General features: G+C 38.4%; 1 protein-coding gene across 1 annotated transcript in view; it reads right to left on the bottom strand.

The window, feature by feature from the left end:
* SLC24A2 (solute carrier family 24 member 2) overlaps nucleotides 1-20832 on the bottom strand; it is a 318448-nt gene extending 297616 nt beyond the window's left edge. Inside the window, exons 1-2 of the mRNA XM_036747980.1 lie at nucleotides 20728-20832; nucleotides 17415-18517 (exon numbers count right to left, since the gene is read on the bottom strand). Coding sequence (XP_036603875.1) covers nucleotides 17415-18356 — 942 coding nt within the window. The 5' untranslated portion in view covers nucleotides 18357-18517; nucleotides 20728-20832. The remainder of the gene's footprint in view (nucleotides 1-17414; nucleotides 18518-20727) is intronic.
* Between the last annotated feature and the right edge of the window lie 1002 nt (nucleotides 20833-21834).

Raw genomic sequence — 21834 nt, 5'->3', positions numbered from 1 at the left:
ATCCAATCTGTTGCCAATGCCTGCTGGTTTTGCTTTTGTAACGTGTCTCACCTACATCCCTTTCTCTTCTCTGACACCATCATCACCCTGGTAGAAGACCTCATGACCTCACAACTATATTACTGAAATAGTCTGCTGGTTTGTCTCTCTGGCACAAGACTCTTCCTACTCCAGTCTATCCTCAACTCAGGTGTCAAAGAGATCATCCTGGAGCACAGGTCTGATTATATTACCCTCCTGCTTACTCAACTCCAGTGCCTCTGTATCACCATCAAGATCAGATGTAAAATCCTCTGGTATTCAAAGCCTTTCATAAGATGCCCACACCTCCTTTCTAGTTTTCTTACACCTATCCCTCACCTCCCTCCATTTATTCTATGATCCAATGACAGTGGCCTCCATGCTGGTCCTCAAAAAAGAAACTGTTTTGTGCATTTTAACTGGTTAGAATGTTCTCCCTCCTCATCTCTGCCTTCTGGCTTCTCTGGCTTCCTTTAAGTTCTAGCTAAAATCCCCTTTCACAAGAATACTCTCCCAATCCCCTTTAATTCTAGTGCCTTCAGCCAGTGAATGATTTCCAGTTTATCCTGTGTATAGCTTGCTTGTAGATTGCTGTTTACATGTTTTCCCCCCATTAGACTATGAGCAACTTGAGACTAGGGACCCCTTTTGCCTTCTTTTGCATCCCCAGTGTTTAGTGCAGTGGTTAGCGTATAGTAGGTGCTTAATATATGTTTATTCAGTGGCTGACTCTGAAAACATAGCTGTAAACCCTTGCTCCAGTCAACAGCTTCCAAAGAATGAATGTACTTCCAAGTTAGGCTGGTACCAGAGATCCAAAAGAAGCTCTTCGAAACAAAAGCCAGTTTGCCGTTTCATCATAGCCACTCCACACGAGACAGTTATCAAAATGGGACCTTTCTAGAGCATCCAAGGAGCAGTTTGAAAAATTTGTGAGCTCCCCACCCCCTGACTAGGAACCGTCCTATCTTAGAGGAAAAATTCATGCCACAGTGGCAGTTCCCATGAGGTTCCAAATATGTGGTCAATCTTAGGCTTCAGCATTACTCAGACACATTCTTAGATCATGCCCTTCTGCTACAGGCAGAGCTCCCTGACAAAAACTGCCACTATCCTAAGTCCTGTACCATGGATAAAAGTTAACTCAAGAATATTCAGCTTTTAAACTAATTAATTTTACAAAAAAGTGTAACTCAAATGTCTTCAATAGAGAAAAGGCAGATATGACTGTGTGTGGGATAAAAGTAAGAGAAAAAGAGCTCATGAGTATAGCTGGGGGACCTAAGACATAAATTAGGCTGTAAATCAGACAACTAAGGTGGGAATTTCTCAGGCTATGACTGTGTCTTTTGAATTCCATAAAGTACCATGCACATAGAAAGCCATTGCGGTATTGTGAAAAGACTTGGGTTCAAACCAGCCCTGGTATGGACTATCCACATGCTCCTGAATAAGTCAAAGGTCCTCCCTGAGCCAGTTATCCCATCTTTAAAATAGGGATAGTAAAACTCACACTCCTCTCAGAGTTGTAATTAGGAAAGCTTTGTAAGTCTTACCGTTTAGGTTAATACTGACAAATAGCTCTGCTAAAAGCCAAGGTTTTGACTTCTCCCTATCACCAGCTTCAGATCAAAGGACTCAGAGAAGGAACAGATATTAGCAATAATTTACCTCCCACCCCCATTTTATAGGAAACGGAGGCCTGCAGAGGTAAAATGCCCGGTCTAACATTACCTGGACAGTAAGCAGCAGAAGCAGACTTTGAACCCAAGTTCTCTGATCTGGATCTTTGCATTGCTACGTCTTCTGATACGTAAACATTATAGAAATGTTTGTTGTTACTATTACATTAGGCATTTAGTCAATAGCTTATTGACAGGTAATGTGGAAATAAAAGATGGATCAGAGAATTAGCATGAAGTAGGTTGTTAGGGGAATGAATGGTAGATATAGGAAAAATAGGAAGAAGAAGAAATAGCCCTCAACAACCCTGCCTTCCATTGACAGATCTGTCATTTCAATTCAACTCAACGAGCAATTACTAAACACCTGCTACATAAAAAATGATAAGCTGGTTGACTTTAGAAAAACATGGAAAGACTTACATGAAATAATGAAAGTGAAATGAGGAGAACCAAGATAATGTCTTACGTAGTGACAGAAATATTGTGATAAGAACAACTTTGAGTGAATAATTCATTTTGAGAATTGTAAATACTCAAATCAAATAAAAAGACCTATGAAGGAAGGTGCTATCTACCTCAAGAGAAAGAGCTGATAAATAGAAGTATGTATAGTATGGTTTTACACACACATACACATAGACAGACACAGATACGTACATATACACATACACATGCACACATACATATTTGTGTCTAATGGTAGCCTTCTCTAGGGCAAGGTGGGGATGGAGGGGAAAAAATAAAAAAGTGCAGCAGAGAACAAAAGAAAATTTAGAAGGAAGCACAGAAAAACAGGCTAGCCTTGAAAATTATGAATAATATTTATTACATAGTTTTTTAAGAAAGTAAACAGTATGAAATTTAAATTCATGGTTTTAAATTGAATTCTCTTTTTAATGTTGTGCTGTGTCTGTGGAAATATTCTTGTGTACATGGAAATATTGTTTTTTGTGTGTCTTTTTTATTTAAGTTCAGAATTAATAAAAAATTTAAAAAACATCTGCTATATATCAGGCCCTAATCTAGTCACCAGAGATATGAAGATAGAATCCAGAGTCCTTAAGATGCTTGTCAAATAGTAAAATAAGAGCTAAATCTACTCATCCCCTACCTGTATCTGGGGAAATTATCAAGATGAGAATAACTTGGCCATGAGAGCTGTAGTGTGATCCTGAATCTGAAGTCAGAGGACCTGGGTTCAATTCCTGGTTCTTCTATTTACTATCTGTGTAATCCTTAGGCATGTCTCTTCAATATTCTGGTCCTCAGTTTTGTCAACTATAAGATAAGGATTCAAACTAGAAGATATCCAAGGTTCCTGTGGTCTCTAAACCTATGGTCATAATCAGCATCCTCTTTCCCAAGAAGTAGTCACTGTATAAATAACACTATTCTAGCCCCTATGTGCGTTAGGATAGGGAAAGGGAATGGAACTATGCTTTCACTGGTTAGGGAACTCCAAGGTGAGTAAACGTCTCCAAATGTATGTTGGCACCTTATCTGAAACTTACAGTCTAAAAGCATTGCCTAGAACGGTGGTGTCAAACTCAAATAGAAATAGAGGCCACTAATCCATATATGAGGATTCTTGTGGGCCATATATTGACTTAGTTTTAAAATGTAATATTATCTATGTTTTATTGCATTTTTGTTAAATATTTCCCAATTGGACTTTAATTTGGTTCTGGCTGTACCCAAGGAAATGCAGCTAATATGTCAGAGGCAGCTCTTGAACTCAGGTCTTCCTGATTGCTGTCTATCCACTATGTCATGCTTCCCACATGTATGTTAAAGAAGATGTAATTTCTGCTATGGTAAGGGTACTTACCTTTTAATTGCACATTTCTAATTAGAAAAAAATCCTTTTGAAATGTTATTTACTACCTGAAAATCTTTTTGGTTAAATGTGCAGTAAATTGCAGCCATGTGTTACAATGATTCTTGCTAATGAGCATTTATTAAGCACCCCAGGCACTGTGCTAAGGATTAAATGTTACAATGAACTTTTAATTTTTTTTTCTTGGAGGAAATTGGGGCTAAGTGACTTGGCAAGGGTCACATAGCTAGTACGTGTCTGAGGCTGGATTGCCACCTAGCTGCCCCTACAGTAAACTTTTAAAAAGAATTAATTTTACTAAAATATGACTGAAATGTCTCCAATAAAGAAGAGGAAGATATGATTTTATGTGGAAAGGAAATAAGGAAAAAGGGACCATGAATATAGCTGGGGGAGCTGAGAAATGAATATGACTAGGAACTAGACAATTAAGTTGTAAATTCTTAAAGCTATGGACCATGTCTTTTGAATTCCACAAATTACTAGGCAAACAAAAAGACATCATGGTATAGTAGAAAGACTATGGATTAGACTTGGGCTCGGACCCCATCTCTGGCATTTATCTGGTTGGCCTTGAGTAAGTCTCTAAAATTCTCTGACTTGTAGTTTCCTCATCCCTAAAATGAGGACAAATGATGATTCCTGCATTTGTTTTTGCTGTTGAATTGTTTTTTTCATCATGTCTAACTCTTTTTGACCCCATTTGGAGTTTTCTTAGCAAAGATATTGGAGTGGTTTGCCATTTCCCTCTCCAGCTCATTTCATAGATGAGGAAACTGAGGCAAACAGGGTTAAGTGATCTGTCCAGGGTCACACAGCTAGTAAGTGTCTGAGACCAGATCTGAACTCAGGAGTGTTCCTGACTCCTGACCCAGAACTCTGTCCACCTAGCTGCTAGATTCTTGTGTTGTCAGTATAGAATTATAGAAATTTTAAAGCTGAAAGGGATGGAATTTAGAGAATGTTTTTTTCTGGTTCATTTTAATTCTTATAGATAAGGACATTGAAGCCTAAGGAGAGCCAAAGAATTGCCCAAGGTCATGCCTAACAGAACTGGGACAGGTCTCTTGACTTCCATATTCTTGCTATTTTTTAAAACTACAAACATGATGTGAAGTACTCAAGTATGTAAAAGATCTATGGTTTTTTTTTCAGCACTGGGATCTCCATTTCTCAATGTGGGGCAAAATCCTCTCTATATTTATTAATTAAGTCCTAGAGAGTTTCCTGAAGCACACAGAATTTCAATGACTTGTCATACATGCTAATATGTATCAGTGGTAGGTTTAGTCTTGTATTGTACTTGCTGAAAGGCGATAAGAGTATAATAGATAAAGCATTTAATATATTAGGATGAGCCACATTTGAGTCCTGATTCTAGCACTAGTTGTGTGATCATGGACAAGTCATGTAATCTCTGTGAGCCCTATATTTTCCCATCTGTAAAATGAGGAGAATAATTTCCATATTTCATGAGGTTATTGAGGATACAATCAGATTATGTGTAAAGTACTTTGCAAACCTGAAAGTGTTACAGAAATGATAGATAAGTTGGTGATAATAATGGTGTCTAGGTTGTGCTGTATATCTTTGTTTGCATGTTGTCATATTGTGCCTTGTTTGATGGTCCTGCTGTACCTATTAGATAGTCCCTTGGGGGCAGGGACTGTCTTTTGCCTCTTTTTCCATATCCGCAGAACTTAGTACAATTCCTGGTAAACAGTAGGTGCTTAATAAATGTTTATTGATTGATTGGTGGTGGTGATGCCATACTTGTAAAATGATATTTAATATAGTATAGTAAGTTGATCCCTTTATAATATAATAATATATTTTAATAATATATTAAATTATTAAATATTAATTAAATAGTATTAAATTAAATAACAATTTATATAATAAATTATTAAATAAATTAAATATTAAATAATTTGATAATATTTGTTTTAATAATTTTTATAGTAATAAAACCAAAAATTTTAATATAGTATAGTAAGTTGATCCCTTTCAAAGTCACTGTATTTACCTCACAAGCAAATGAACATAATCACTCTATTTGGTAGCTACGTTATCAAACTTCGTAATTCAGATGCTCGTGAACATGAAGGTAAACTGATTATAATGCTGTTCAGGCTTCCTTGTAAACATTTTCAGTCTCACTCATTTCACACCCTGCCTGCTCTGCCTCCATTTGTTTTCCATATGGTGAGAAAAAACGACTCTGTCTTTGCAAGGAATGCACATCACGTTGTTTGCTGCAGCCTGTTCTTTCCTTACTCAGAATTCACAGTCTGAATGACAGTCATGGGAAAAGCCATGGCTTGACAGCCTTTGGTGTTATATGATCATTTGGAAATCTGAACTGGTCAGACAACCAAAGTCACTGAACTGGGGTCAGGTTGAAATTCCACCCTCTTCATGAAGCCTTTAGCCATAAGAGAGGTACCACCTCCCTTCTCTGAAATCTTACGCTTGGTTTTAATCTCCCATGTGTATATGTTTTATTTTGTAATCAGAATTATTTGTGACCATACTCTATCTCCCTAGCTAGATTATAAATTGGAACAATAGGGCAGATTACCTTAAATCCCTTTTGCTAAAAATGAATTCATTTCATCCAGGTCTATTTTCAGTAAGTATGTGGAATAAGCTAGCACCTGATGTTTTCTACGCTTCCCGATAAGCTGGATTGACTGAGGACAGGGAATCTGTCTTATCATTGCATCACCCCAGGCCCTAGCACAGAGACTTGCACTATAAAATTGTCAATGAATATTTATTTAACTGAATTCAATCAATAAATGAAAAAATGTAGTTTTGGGGGTGATGTAGTTATAATTTCTAGTCACAATCTGGGTCTCCCTCTAACATAAAGGCATTAAATTAATCTTTCATCTTCAGAGTTGTCTAACAATAATTAAAAATAACTAGCACTCCAGAGCATTGGACCAGAGCTAGAAGGAACCTAAAAAATCATTTAGTTCAACTCTATAATTAGACAGATAAGGAAATGGACCCAGTTGAATGATTTTCCCAAGGTCACCCAGAGAGTGGCAGAATCAAAATTATAACCATGCTCTCCAGGTTCCTAGACTTCTATGCTCTTCCCACAATAGCAAGTTGGTTTTTTTTTCTAAGTAGCTCATTAATTAAACAAAACAATACAAAATTCCTGAATTTCTTCCTGTAGGGGAGATGGTGGGAAGGCATAAATGTTGAGATGAACTTATAGTTACACAGTTCTGCCAGAATTCTATGGTTCTTAGCAAACACACTTAAGAAGTACAGTATTAGCACAAACCATTAATACATACCATTAGTGTATACTAATATTAGGACATACCATCACACTTTAAAATATCATCAATTTTTTTTGGATTTTATTGGACTCAAAAGTTTTCATATTCATAATATTTCTGTTAATACCGAAAACCAAGTCTATTGCAGTATTTATTGAGCATATAGTAGGTAAAAAAGAATTCTGGACTCTAGGGGTTTTCCATCATTTTCACTCACCTGGGTTATTGAAATATCCATCTAATTAATAACCTCTATTTGCCTCAAGTCTCTCTCCTTTCCAATCAATTCTTCACACCTTTGCCAAACTGATATTCATAAAAACACAGGTATGACCATACCCTTTCTCAGCTGAATAAACATCAGGGGTTCCCTATTGCTTCTAGGCAAAAATACAAACTCTTCAGTTTGACATTTAAAGTCCTTCACACTATGGCCTTAGCCTACTTTTCTAGGCTTTTTGCACATTACTGTCCTTTGTAAACTCTCCATTCCTGCTAAACTGCCCTATTACTGTTTCCTGTGCACAATATTCCATTTCCCTTCTCTGTGACTTGACTTTGGCTAACCTCCATGTCAAGAGGCACTGCTTCCTCTCCATCTCTAAGTCTTTATCTTCCTTCAAGACTCATCAAGTGCCACCTCTATCTATGGTCTATTCTAGGGGTGTCGAACCTGCAGCCTCAAGGTCACACGTGTCCCTCTAGGTCCTCAAATGCAGCCCTTTAACAGAATCCAAACTTCCCAAAACAAATCCCCTTAATAAAAAGATTTGTTCTGCAAAACTTGGACTCAATCAAAGGGCTGCACTTGAGGACCTAGAGGGCCACACATGGCCTTGAGGCTGCAAGTTCCCCACCCCTGCTCTATTCTGATCACCATAATTGTTAGTTCTCTCTCCTTAGGACTACTTTGCATGTATTTTTAATTTATTTATGAGGGCAGCTAGGTGGTGCAGTGGATAAAGTTCTGGATTTGGAGTCAGGAAGACCTGAATGGAAATCTGACCTCAGAAACTTACTAGTTGTGTAACCCTGGGCAAGTCACGACCTCTGTTTGTCTTAGTTTCCTCACCTGTAAGATGAGGTTAGTAATAGCACCTCCTTCCCAGGGTTGTGTGAGGATCAAATGAAATAATAACTGTAAAGCTTAGTGTAGTGCCTGGCACACAGTAAGTGCTATCTATATAAATGCTGTTGTTATTCACATATTTTCAATTTACTTGTGTACATGCCAACCTCCACCTCTTAGAATGTGAATGCCTTGAGGGCAGAGGTAACAGATTCATAGGTCTAAGACTAGAATGGACATTAGGCACCATCTATTTCACCCCCTCCCATTTTACAGATTAGAAAACTGAAACCCAGAGAGGTTGTGACTTGCCTAAGGACACACAGTGAGCATCAGTGGTGGTATATGAGCTCAGGTCCTCTGAGCCAAAGTTGTCAGTCTTTCCATTATACCATTCCGCCTCCTTGTCTTTGTTCTTGGTATACAGTAGGCCCTTAATAAATGCTTATTGAATTGAAGTGAAATTAATTCCTTCACCAATCCTGTGGTATGAATGAAATCACCTTCTCAGTAGCCAGAGCAATTCAGGACTTCAATCAAAATCCTTTTTGCTAAAACTGAGGTTCACATTTCTAGTTCTATCTTTAATAAAGATGAAGGAGAAGCTGAGTTCCCAGCCTTCTGTGAGGTACTACAAAGATGTCTTGACTCTAAGGTTTGTGTCAACTCAGGTTGGAAAGACCAAGGTGACATGAATGTCAATGAGAACACCCTCAGCAATAGGCCCCAGTCACTGCAATGAAGTTTATGAAATCCTTCCTACCCCCTTTGAGAGGGCTCCAGAATGGGAACTTCACTCCATGAACAGTCACTGTAGCAGAAACATTTCATAGGATTGTTATCATTTTAATGTCAGGAGAGGGTACTTGAAAGCAAGGCAACTTTGCAGTGCTATGTCCCTAGATGCCTTAATATGTCATCTCACTTATTCAGCCAACAATTTTCATTCAAAAGAGCCAAGATTTTAATGCTTTTGAGGAAAATAGGCAATGCATTTCTTTTTATTGGAAGACATTTTTAATTACCCTAGGGAGGTTTTTACCTTTCTCAAAATTTGTATTTTCATTTTACTAAAATCCAAGTGTTTTGGGGGATGTAGTCAAACTTATATAAATATACCTAGTTTCATCTGTTTATTATAATATACATATATACATATAGTCACAAAATATCACACAGGAAGGAGTTATTATTCACTTTATAAAATGATTTTTTACTTTATGATAAGTATTTACTACAGAATTTCTTTATCTAGTTGCTCTCTTAGAACCTTTGTAACATGAATTGATTTTTAAAGATTCAGTTTACATAAAAGGTTTTACATTTTGCATTGTAATTGCACAAATCAAAGAAAACACATATCTAAAGATACTTGATCCACCAACCCTCCAAATTTAATTAAAAAATCTTTATAGCTTCCTGCCTTTTTCTTTCATCAGAACTTGACTGACTAGTTATCAAATTGTAGCACAATTTCCTAGAAGCAAAATACCATGGACAGCAGCTTTCCCAGCCAAACACCTTCTACCACAACAGAGATATGGACAGCATATAGATAACACAACAGCCTTATCTATATAGAATCTCATTCTGTGTGCATTGAAACTCAACTAAGTCACATTCTGCAGTACTACAATATTTTCTTACCCTGTTACAAAGAATTAAGCCATGACCTGTTGTGTATAGCTCTAAACATTTCAGAAAATATTATAGTAAATATTATTAAAAATAAAAATTGCTGCATAACAAAGAAACTCTGAAGTTCACGTCAAAATTTACTTATTTCAACCAAAATAATTACAAAATAGTTTCAAGGCTCCAAAAACCTTGAATAATTTCTTAAATTTTCTTTGTAATATCTGACCTCTCCATATGGTGGTGGTCCTTGTTTTTGGTGGAGGGGGAAGTTATAAATGTTATAAAATAAACATCCATAGCAACACAAATTTTGTCTCTTTGAATCAATGATTCCTAGCCCTGGTTTTGTGAAATTTCTATGCAATTATCAAGAATGTTATAAAGTTATCAAATAATTATTAAAACAAAATTGATTTAATTCATTTTAATTTAATGTGCTTCATGCAACTTTTTAAAGGAGTGTGTTGGTAAGCAAAATGGGCTCTTAGCACTCAGTTCAACCAAGTGCCCCTGAAGAGTTTGGCTTTTGTTTCCTTTGATTAATTCAGCGTATTTCATTGAGTCTTACTAGGTGCTAAGCCCCAGGCCCAAACCCCTATTAGGTGCTGAGCCTATGTGGGTGTTAAGCTCCCAGGGTACTAAGGGGAGGTGCTTACTCAAGAGTCAATCATAGGAGCCTAAGTTCTGGTCATTCAGATGATGTTTGGTTTCACGCTATTTATTGGGATTTGAATCAGACAAGGTCTATTTGTCGACGTTTGTAATTTGTTTGTATTTGCTCCGAAGTTCAGGATGCTGGCTTTTTCCCCTGAACTCAGTGAATGGTATTTGTATGCTGAATTAAAGCAAACTTGTCAACCCTTTAATGCTGCTTTCCTTAGTAAAGCAGATCAAAAGAACCAAGGCTTTTGCAGCGTGCTGGTAGCGTGCTTGTTGCTGGGCTTGTGTTGGTCTTTTACCCCCACAACAGCTGCTAGCTAGATTGTTGAAACAAGGAGTTAGAAGATATTTTGAAATAAAAATAATGGGCTGTAATAACTCCAAAAGCTAATAAAATATTAGTTGATCTAATTGGCAGGCTTGTTGATAACTGGATAAATTATGAGTAAACTTTTTTTTACTTGGCATTTACTCTCCTTTAACATACTGTGGTATAGTAGACAGAGAGATGAATTCAGAGTCTGAGAGACCTGGATTAAAGTTCTACCTATGAATCATACTTGTGTGATCCTGAATGCTATTTAACCCCTCAGTGTGCCTGATGGCTCTCTTAGACCCTAAGTGGTAGAGACATTGCTATAGTATTGGATGATGGCATTTTCTTCCTGGGGAGTTTTAAAAATTGCACCAATAAAACCATACTTCAAGATCAAAAAAAGGAAGAGTAAGACTTACTAAAATGAATGAAATTAACATTCTTTCTCATTTTCCAAGAAGTCTTTCTAAATTATTTTTACAATGCGTAGAAGCTAAACAATGAGTGCTTTAATCAATACTACTGAAATTTAGAGCTAGAAGGAGCTTTTGAGTTTATCTAGGCCAACTCTTTAATTTTACAGCTGAGAAAACTGAAACCCAAAGAGGTTAGATAGTTTGCCCAAAGTCACAGAGCTAGTAAGCAGTAAAGCCAGGCTTCAGATCCAGGTCTTCTAATTTCTTGTTCTCACCATACCATATAGATTAAGGAGCCTCTAAAACTATCTTTCAGGGTATCCTGCTTTAGGATCCAAAAGATAAGACAAGGAGCTGGTACAATGCTTATACAAATAGCCATTACATACACAACAATTTTCATTCCGCATACTTGGAGAGAACATTCCTCTCAGTGGGGACCTAAGAACTGAGGGAAGCAATTAGCTTGGAATTTATTTTCTGACTGTCCACCTGCTAATGCCACAGGGCAGTGAATTCTGGATGGCAAGGCAGCCTATATGGCTACAGGCCAACATTAACAACTAGAGAAGCAGGGCAGCTGCCCAAACGTGTATAGACTAAAAAAATAATGCTACAGTACATCTTATGTTCAGTACTTCGAGGGAAGATTTCTAAAAAGCTCTCAAAGCATGATAATAGATAACAATTGCCAAGAAATATTTTCACTCAACTCAGAAATAAAATCAAAGGAATTTCCTTAATAAAATTACTCAGCATAATAATAATTACGATAATTGACATTTAAATAGTGTTTTATGGTTTACAAAATTATCTCCTATACAACATCTCTTTTGATCCTCATCATGCTGTTTGGTAAACTCTATGGTTACTATTATCTCCACTTTACCAGAGAGGAAACTGAAGCTCAGTGAGATTAAGTGGCTTGGTCAGGGTCACGTGACTAATAAATGCTGGAAATGGATTTTGAATCCAGTTGTCTGATGACTTTAAATTCAGGGGTCTCTCTAGGATGTCATATAACCTCTCAATTATGCAATTTTAACTTAAAAATTCATAAATGTTTACTATCACTTTTGAAGAAGAGCAAATATATCGGGTAACAATGTAAAGGCATCTTTAATTTGCTTTTCTGCTCTTAGTTTGGTTGCAAGCTAATTCCAATTAATGTAGAGGCAGAATTGCATCCTAGGAAGAGTCCTGAACTTGGAATCAGGAGAGGTCTATCTTTAAATCCCACCTCAGCATTTATAACATTATGTGTGCCCCTGGACAAGTCACAAACTCTCAGGAGCTCAATTTTCTCATCTGTAAAATGGGACTTATGATGTTTGCAGCACCTACCTCATGTGATTACTGTGAGGAAAACATTTTACAACCCTTAAGATAATATGTAAATGCTGCTGTTATTGATAATATATCTACATCTATATCAAAGGAATTAACAATGGTGAAACAATTTCCTTAAAAGTTAACCTTAAAGACAGACTTGCAAAAGAATATATGTACTTGAGCTATAAAATCATTGATATATCTCACTTGTTAGTGATATGCATTGTTGGGAAGGTAATAGTCATTATGATTTTGTTCTCCTCTGTTTTTACATTAAAATTAAACATAGAATTTATGTATAAAATTTCCATGTAAACATGGAATATCTGAATATAGCAAATTGGGCATAACTAAGGGAAATGGTCAGTTTGGATGAGTTATTCTGACTTAATTTAGAAAAAATGCCATTTTGTTATTTTTAAATATATCTGACAAAAAGAAAAATCCCCGATAAGGGATTTTCAAATTAGACTCCTTGTAGGACTTCTTTAATGAGCAGATAAGATTTATTTGTATCTAGCACTTTGTTTTGTGTAAATGGTGTTGTTAAGTTGTTTTGAGAGTGCTTAAAAAAGATGTTTTTCTTAAATAAGCACCACTGCATCATGGTGATGACTTTGCAAGGCTGTTTGCAGCTCTAATATTATGGTATGCATTGACACACTTATCAGATATGTATATGTAGACAGAAATAGACCCACATGTACACAAATAAACATACTCTTAGACAAGTAAGAACAGAAAATAAGTCGTATATTGAGAGTGAGAGGTAACAGATGCAAAATCCAAGTGCTTTCCTGGTATTTACAAAATATTAGGACAACCAGAGGAAGGCCTCCACTGCATTGGGTATATTATGTATGCAGAGAATACAAAATACTAGTGTCCTTATTGAAATCTACACCATTAGAGGGAGCGCCCACATCAAGAAGACCCATTCATGATCTATGATCACCTCCACGTGTATTACTCATTAGCTTGTGACCTTAGCTAAGTCACTTGCCTCTGAGTTCCTCACCTCTAATATGAGGATGACAAAACTTTACCTCCCTCACAAAGCCCTTGTGAAGGTCAAATGAAATAGTACATGTAAATAATCAGGTTATAACATCTTTCTGAAGAGAAACTGATTTTGATAGCAGGAAGATTCTGATTAGTGTGAATAATGAACTTCCTGAAGTGATCACATGTATTTGAATGCACACAATTTGAAATAATGACTATATGAAATATGGTCATTGATTCCAGATCAATGGAAACATATGGTGCAAATTACAATTAACATGGCCACTTCACAAGTTTCATTATACATACAAACTTGGGCCTAACTGTTAAATACATGGGGTCACTTCAGGAAAAGAAAATTATCATCAATGTCACTTCTATCCTTCACCATCATTTTGAGACATCTGCAAAAATGGTTATCACATTTTACTGGCAAGGGCTTATGCAAATTCAATAAAATATTCTTGTTATTTTCTTTGTGATAAAAATCCCACCCTTATGCTAACATTTGTTTTATGTATACATAAAAATTCACCCAGATGCTGGTATGACAACTTTGCATATGTATTTGCTTCTCTGTTTAAAACCAGCCTCAGGAATGTATTAGTGTTAGTCTCTAAATCTCCATAACCACATTTCAGTAAATAAAAGGTAATTTTGTAGCAGAATAATTTCACAAATTTACTTTTCCTGTACTATGTTTACCTGTTCCATAATCTCTTCCTGCCTGCAGGTCAGATAGACCATTAAAGTATAAGAGATTGCTTGACCCATGTTAATAAAGATATAGTATTATGTTTTAGGACATATTTATTATAAAATTTCCAAACAAATCATTGAATAGCAGAAGCCTCGAGCACAGTTCAGTGATGACTATGTGTTTTTATGAATCCAGATTGCTTTCTGGCCAGCTCAATAGAAGCTCATCTACATAGAGCAAGAGGACTGACTGTGCCAAACTGTGTTATTAAGTCTATCATGCCATAGTCAACTTACTCAAAAGGTTCAGTGATGTAGTCTTATTGATAAAAAGTATAACACTCTCCCAAAACACCTTTTAAAGAGCTAATTCTAAACAATCCTCATATAACTTAAAAATCGCATTGCTAACTATGAAATGCCCATCCAATTCTCCTAACAACCCTTAGGTATATAGGATTATTGTTTCCATTTTTTACAGAGAAGGACAAGGACACTCAGAGATGTCAAGAGATCGACTCATGGTTACACAGTCACTAAGTGGCAGAGGTGAGATTGGAACCAAGGTTTACCTTAACGCTAACTTTAATTTTAACTTCAGCACTTTCTCCCCTATACCAAAATGCCTCCCACTAGGATGTGAAAAGGTGGCACGATATAGAGCGGTGCTCTGCTAAGTGGGGAAGTGGGGACCACTGCCTCATCTCAAGAGGCCTGGACTCGTCTCAGTGGGTATGTGAGAAACAAATTGGAGGATGAAAAGTTGAGTTGAATCACATCCTACCCTCATTCCAGCTTGTCTCCAACAAAAATACCCTTGTCCTCCAACAATCCCCTACCTATGTTGTGCAAATTCCTGATCTCATCCTTTTTGAACTGGGCAATAGCCTCTCTGGGCACTTCACCTTCTCTCAAGACATCTGAAAGAGTAGTAGTTACAAAGATTTTGTGTGTAGCATTTATGTCAAAATATTCATGTGAATAGCCTTTCATATTGTAATTCAGTAGCATGGGGAATTTATGGTGTGGAAATGCCCATCAATTGATCTATGGCTTAGTGGCTAAGAGCAGCAGCTGTGGAGGTGCCTATAGTGAAATTCTATCCCCACATCCCGTGCCCTCAGATCACCTTATGGCTGTGACGGGCACCCTTGGAAGACTGTGTCTACATTTTGGGGCAGTGAACGATGAGTAAGAGTTCCTACCTATCCCCTTTCTATTTTGAGTGATACTGAGTAAGTGGCAAAGGATGCATGGGCATGGATGTGTTGTAATCTGAATTTCAGAATGATTACTTTGTCTTTTCCCACAAGCCTACCACTCCCAAACACCATTCTTCCAGTAACCTTCACAACTTCAGTTTCACCCTTGACTCTTCACTTTCCCTTAGCCTACACATCCAATTGATCACCATGTCTTGATGGTTCTATCTTACCATCTCTCATACCTGCCCCTTCTCTCTACTATCCCAGCCATCAGCTAAGGTCAGGCCCCCATCATGTTCCACCTGGCTTGTGGCAATTGCCTTTCAATTGGTCTCCGTGCCACAAATTTTTCTCTTCTTCAATCCATCCTTCATACAGCTCCAAAGTGATTTTCCTAAAGTGTGTCTCTCCATGTCACTTCCCTGCTCCCATGTCACTGCCCTATGATCAAAAGTCATCTTTGAAATTACCATTTTGGTATAAGTTTTCTATTAGGAAAGTAGAAAATGCATATAGTTTATAAGTAAGTAACTACATCTATTGGGGGTACATTCTTAATTTTTTTTAGTGCTGGAGTGTAGGATAGAAAAAATCAGATAAAGCCGATATAAAGAATAGAATGCTGGAATTGGATTCAGGATGACTTGGGTTAAAAACTCGCTTCTGACATAAGCTGGCTATGTGACTCTGGACAAGTCTCTTGACCCCTATGTATCTTAAAAAAATAAACTTGCCTAGGACTTAGCTACTAAGACATAGATCAGTTGAGATCAACATTGGTGATGGGAACTTCCACTCCATGAATTCCCAACACTACTGAATTACAGTATGAAAGGCTATTCACATGAATATTTTGACATAAACACTACACACAAAATCTTTTCAACCACTACCCCTTCTGACATCTAGAGAGAAGGCAAAGGCTAAGATTGTCCTAGTTACTTCTAAATTATCAATACTCACAAATATTTCATTTTCAGTTCTGAGATAAATGTTGTAAATAAAGTATATTATATATCCTACTATTTTTTAAATCCAGATCTGTGATTTCCTTGGTGTATGGAACTGGGGTGAGGGTGGGGCAAGAGATTCATTCTACCAATGTAGATAAGCAGTTGTTCTGGGACTTAGACTTTCAGAGAGTTGTTTGGGGCCCCAAGATGTTAAGGAACTTGGCCATGGTCACAAAGTCAATAAAAGTCAATGATGGGCTGTAAACCCCAGGTCTTCTAGACTCCAAGGCCAGCTTTTTATACACTATACCATGTTGTCTCCCATATGTACCACAGTAGGCAAAAACATAATAGGCCACTGCCATACCTATGCACATTACTTGTATTTAAGTGGGCCCTGTGATGCAGGAAGAATTTCAAGGGAGAAGTCCTTAAGCTGTGAAACAAATGGTATTATAAATCCTATGGGAATTAGGGGATGCTGCTAGATGGTACATGTTGATAGCTAGGACATAAAGGTTTCTTTGTTTCATACATAATGGAAGGTTTGTGTTGGTGATATGGTCCCTGGTGTCCCCATGACCCTGTAAAAATCATCTTTGGCGGCAGCATTCTGCCTCCTCAAAATCTGGTGGATCTTTCACTTGATGTAAGCTGCTTTCCATCTCCTGCCACTCCAGCATTTGTCCCCATGACAGAACAAGGAGAAAGTTGGACATTTGACCATAAATTCAATGTATATCCTTGTCTTGTGTAGGACAGCTGCATTCTTTTGAGCCATGTGGATGTATTTTTTATAACCCTATGTTTGTATTGGGTCAGTAATTTCTAGTATCCTAATACCTGAGGTCAGAACAGCTGCTAGCTCATGACTACATAGAACATACCATATTCTTCTGAGACTATTTCCTGAAACTACTTTGTCAATGGGGCTATTGGCTCAACTCTTACTCACCATTCACTACCCCATAGTGCAGGCTCTGTCTTTCAAGAGCATCTGCCACAGCCACAGCCATAAGGTGGTGGGGAGAGGGGAGGCAGAATGTGAGGGTAGAGTTTTTCTAATGGCACCTCCACATCTGCAGCTCTGGGTGACCTGAGAGGTTAATGTCCAGCTCCAACATATAATGATATGTTAGCTCAATTGTTATTCATGATACACTGCATATTATCTATGATGACCCATGACTCCACCACAACTTCACAAATGGCAGATTTCAAATTGCAAAAGAATATTGGTTAAATGAATAAAAAAGAGAAAAAAGAACACACAACCAACCTTTGCATCATTCTCTGCTGCTGCTGCTGCTGATGTGGCTGCAGTTACTTTCACGACTTTGTTTCTATTTAGCAGCTGCTTCACCCATGCTTCCACCTGAACGTTGAATTTCATGAAAGTCACATAGCAAATATAAGCTGCTAATAGCAACAAGCTCTCCCACCATGTGATGAAATTATCCAGAAAAAAAATGATAAGCATGACCAAGTCAACAATATAAAATGAGACATCCCTAAAGAGTGGCCACCAGGTAAGGTTTAAGATCTCTCTTGAAAACAATGCACACATCCCAATAACAAACAGGATATTGAATACTGCTGAGCCTACAATTGTGCCAATGCCAACATTGCTATGAGCTATGAAGACTCCTATCAGAGATGTGAAAAGTTCTGGGGCTGAGCCCCCAGCAGCCATGAAAGTTGCCCCGGCTACATCATCAGAAATGGCCAACTTTTCAGTGATGACAGTCAGAGAAGGAACAAAGAATTCGTCACAGACTATGGCTAAGGCAATGAACATGTAGATCATTCCAAGGACATGAAGAATTATTGCACCTCTTCTTCGCTCCTGAAGGGAAAAGAGGTCTCTTGGATAGTCTCCTTGAGGACCTTCAGTTGCATTTTCATATTTTGCAGGAAGCGGCTCCGGAGTACCATCCTGAACCTTCTCCTTTAAGTCTAACAGAGTTCTTTGATGGTATCCAGACATTAATTCTGGATGACTTAAACTGTTGGCCCGATCTGTGCTGTGTGTCTCTATCTTGAAAAAGGCACTAGTTGAAAGTGAGAACGTGCAAATGGCCATTATGCCCATGCAGAGCCCTATGATGCGTATTTGTCTCAGTTTTTTCCAGACATTCTGGTGCTTCCTGCAGCCAGATAGTGATTTATCCAAGCACCATTCTTCAAGAAATCTCGTAGTGAAGGTTTGATGCAGGGCCATGCTGTGTCTTCTAGTGGATACGATGGTTTCCAGGTTTGTGGATCAATTGGTTTGCTCTTTCATACTTTTTCCTGATATTTTTAGGTTAAAAATGATGTTTGCAATGTTCTTCTATAATCAAGTGCTTTTTTATTTCATGTGAAAACCACTCTTCATTTATGCTTTAAAAAGAATATAGATGATGTTGAGTTAACAATAATAGTGTTAAACATAAACAACTGACTTTAAAAAAGCAATTCTGCCCAAATTATAAAAGGTTAAGTGAAATAGATCTTGCACAATTGGCATAAGCCAAAAAAAAGCTTTTCATTAAATCTAGTAACGTCTGGTTAATTTTTAACATTAAATGGGAACTAGCAACAAAAATTGGGTGGCTCTACAGTAATCACATCCTTTTAAATCTCTCAGATAAATTACCCCTCCCTCTCATCTTTTAGCATCCAATATTGCAGCACAAGCGAAAAGCTTCCCAGAAATGGAAAACTATGTAAGAATGTGCCACAGTGGTAAAAAGGCACTACTAATAACCATTCGTATTATACTATGTGGTTATGTGATTGCATATCCAACAATTCTGAACTCAGGGGCAATCATAACAACAAATCAATCCAGAAGCAAAAATTTCTAAAGCTCATCCTAATATTTATAAATAAATATGAATAGCTATGGGAGGGTAGGATGGAGATGATGTTGATGATTGATTCAAGAATGCAATTTTTCATAGCATGTGATTATTTTTTTTATCAAATCAGGCATATTTTATGGATAAGAAAATATGCCTTTTAAACATCAGGCTTAGAGGAACGTGTCCAGATTTAATGACCAAATAAATATGTTTATACTGAAAGTTTTTTTTTTTAATCTTCAGACTTGCTGAAGATTGAAATGAAAGTCAACTCTATAAGGAGGCTGTCACTGGTTGTCAAATCTGCCTTTTGTAAACATTTTGATTAGATATGCTCTGCATTAATTTCCATAAACATTTAGCAAAAATACTGTTTGCAAAGTGCAACTGAACATAGATTAACTATCAATAGCAAAATTTTCTATTGTTTTTCATTTAACAGGAGATCTAAAAGTTATCTCACAAAACAATATATTCTATTTAAAAACAAACAACTTTTAAAAGAATATTTCTCCAAATCAACAACCTCCCTTTAGAGGCATCCATAGAGAACACGTCACATATAGGGGAGCCAAAGACACCCTAAACACTGAGTAGTCTGGACTCAAGTTTTTAGAGCAGGCTAAGACAAATTACGGAAATAGAGCTGCTACCCCCATGATTAGCCTAATTAATCATGGATATTCCTGGACTGACTCTAGATGGTGGAGCTTTGCAGTCACAAAGCGCTAAGGCTTCAGACACATCATGAAATCTCAGGGCTCAGCTCCTGCTTCACCCAATCCCAGCTCAGGCCAGGTACTCTGCAAACCCACCCTCCATCCCTTTCTCCAATGTACTCATCTGTTTTCTCCCCCGTGCAGAGAGCTGCACCCACTCGCAAAAGTGCGCCACAGACCTCACCACAACTTTGTAACTTTGCCCGAAAGGATCTCAAACTTTCCCTTGTCAGTCTAACAGAATAGAAAAATAAACACAGGCAGCCAACAAACTCCATTCTGGAGGAAGAACTGGAGACCCGACCAAGCATTATGTCTTTATGATAACATCTTTGGGAACTGATGGGTACGTGTGTGTGTGTGTGTGAGTGAGTGAGTGAGAGAGAGAGAGAGAGAGAGAGAGAGAGAGAGAGAGAGAGAGAGATGTTCTGTGTTGGAGGATACTAAATGTTTGTCTCTCCAACCTCCGATTGCCCTCTCCAAAACAGCTGTGTCCCTCACTCTTCTCACAGGGACGGAACCAGCGAAGTAAGTGTAGGGTTGCCAATCGGCCTGCAATTGACTGGCTTGGCAGGTATTTTATCACAGCAGCCAGCTGCTTCTTACTGGGGTCCCCTGCTATGGCCGAGCGGATTTAGGTTTGATTTTAATAACCTTAGCTACACCTTCCCGCGAAGTGGTAAGGTTGGGGTGTTAGGGTTTTGTGCATAGGCGGGTAGAGGATGATCGAGGCTCTGTTTTGGGTGTCCTGAAGACATCTGGCGAGGGGAGCGAGTTTATGAACTATTTTTTTTTTGGTGGGGGGGAAACAGCCTCCCACCCCACCCAATGTTTCCCACATTTGAACCACCTGTGAGGCTCGAACTCCTGAGAAGGAGCTGTGGGCAAGAGTGATGGGTTCCCGGAGAGCAGGAGACTGTGACCGCTCCCACCACCTCCCCCGCCCCCAATGCCGCACACACCCCCCCCGCCCCCCAAGGCGGCGAGTCCGCGCCCAGGGAAGGCGAGTCTCCAGCCTCATACTTACCCTGCACTAGGCTCTCTCCGGTTCCCACATCAGTGGAAGTGTAGCCGCTATTCCCTTTTGCTTTCCTCTAGAATCGTCCTTCACCTTCTCTCTCCCTCTCTCTCTCCTCCCCTCCCTCTTCACCTCCCACTTATTCCATTCCTTTTCCAGAGGTCTGGCCGCAAAGGCACAGGTTCTCCCCAAAAGGCGTCTCTTCCCAGCCCCAGGACAAGCTCCAGGATGAGATTGACCAGCGGGAGCCGCAACCAGTGCTGCACCCTGGCCAAGCAGCTCCCTCCGCCCCCTCTGGCCCCTCCCTCTCTCCTATATGCTGGGTTCAGCGGTGCCGTAGCAGGCTCTCCCTCCTGAATGTCTCTCCATCCCTCTGTTCACTCACCGGGGATTGGAAGCTGGAGCGACTGCTGCAGTCTCTTGCAGGGTTGTCTCTGCAGTGGAGATTTGGAGAACGGGAGGGGAGCGAGTAGGAACCAGACAGGTTTATGTGTTGGGCAGTCAGTCGGCGCTGTCCCAGGTTGCCAGAGGCTGAAAAGTGTTGCCAACTCCCTGACGTCATCCTAGCATTATCTTACAAAATAAATAAATAAATAAACTCAAAAATCGTATTTTAGAATATAGCTATTTTATATTTTAGTTAATGGATTTGGAATAGCTGTTTTCAAGTTCCACTTCCTGCCACTTATATTGTATGACCTTGGCCAAGTCACAATGTCTCTGGGTTCCAGTTTCCTCAACTATTGAATGAGGGTTTTAGATTTTAGACTAGATGGCCTGTAAGGGTCTCTTCAGGTCTATGCTCTATTATCCTGTGGTCCGATGAAATGCAGGATTATCTCAAAGGATAAGAAAGGCCATTAACTAGCTGTGTGACCTCAGAAAAATAGCAAACTCTGTGGGCCTCTGTTTTCTCTTCTGTATAAAGCCGTGGTTGAGCTATTGGAATATAGCCCCTGAAATGAATGAGTCAGGAGGGCTGGGTTCTGTCATGGACTGAGGTCCTCCCCCTTAGGTTTCACATTTGCAAAATGAGGCCCTTTAACCTGGTAACTTCCAAGGTCTTTCCATGTAATTCTAGGACAATCACAGAAAAAATAAAATTGAGTAGTCTTG

The sequence above is a fragment of the Trichosurus vulpecula genome, chromosome 1 (assembly GCF_011100635.1).
Source record: "Trichosurus vulpecula isolate mTriVul1 chromosome 1, mTriVul1.pri, whole genome shotgun sequence".
Lineage (NCBI taxonomy): Eukaryota > Metazoa > Chordata > Mammalia > Diprotodontia > Phalangeridae > Trichosurus > Trichosurus vulpecula.
Note: the sequence above shows the minus strand (reverse complement) of the source record. Positions and strands in the feature narration are given on the sequence as shown.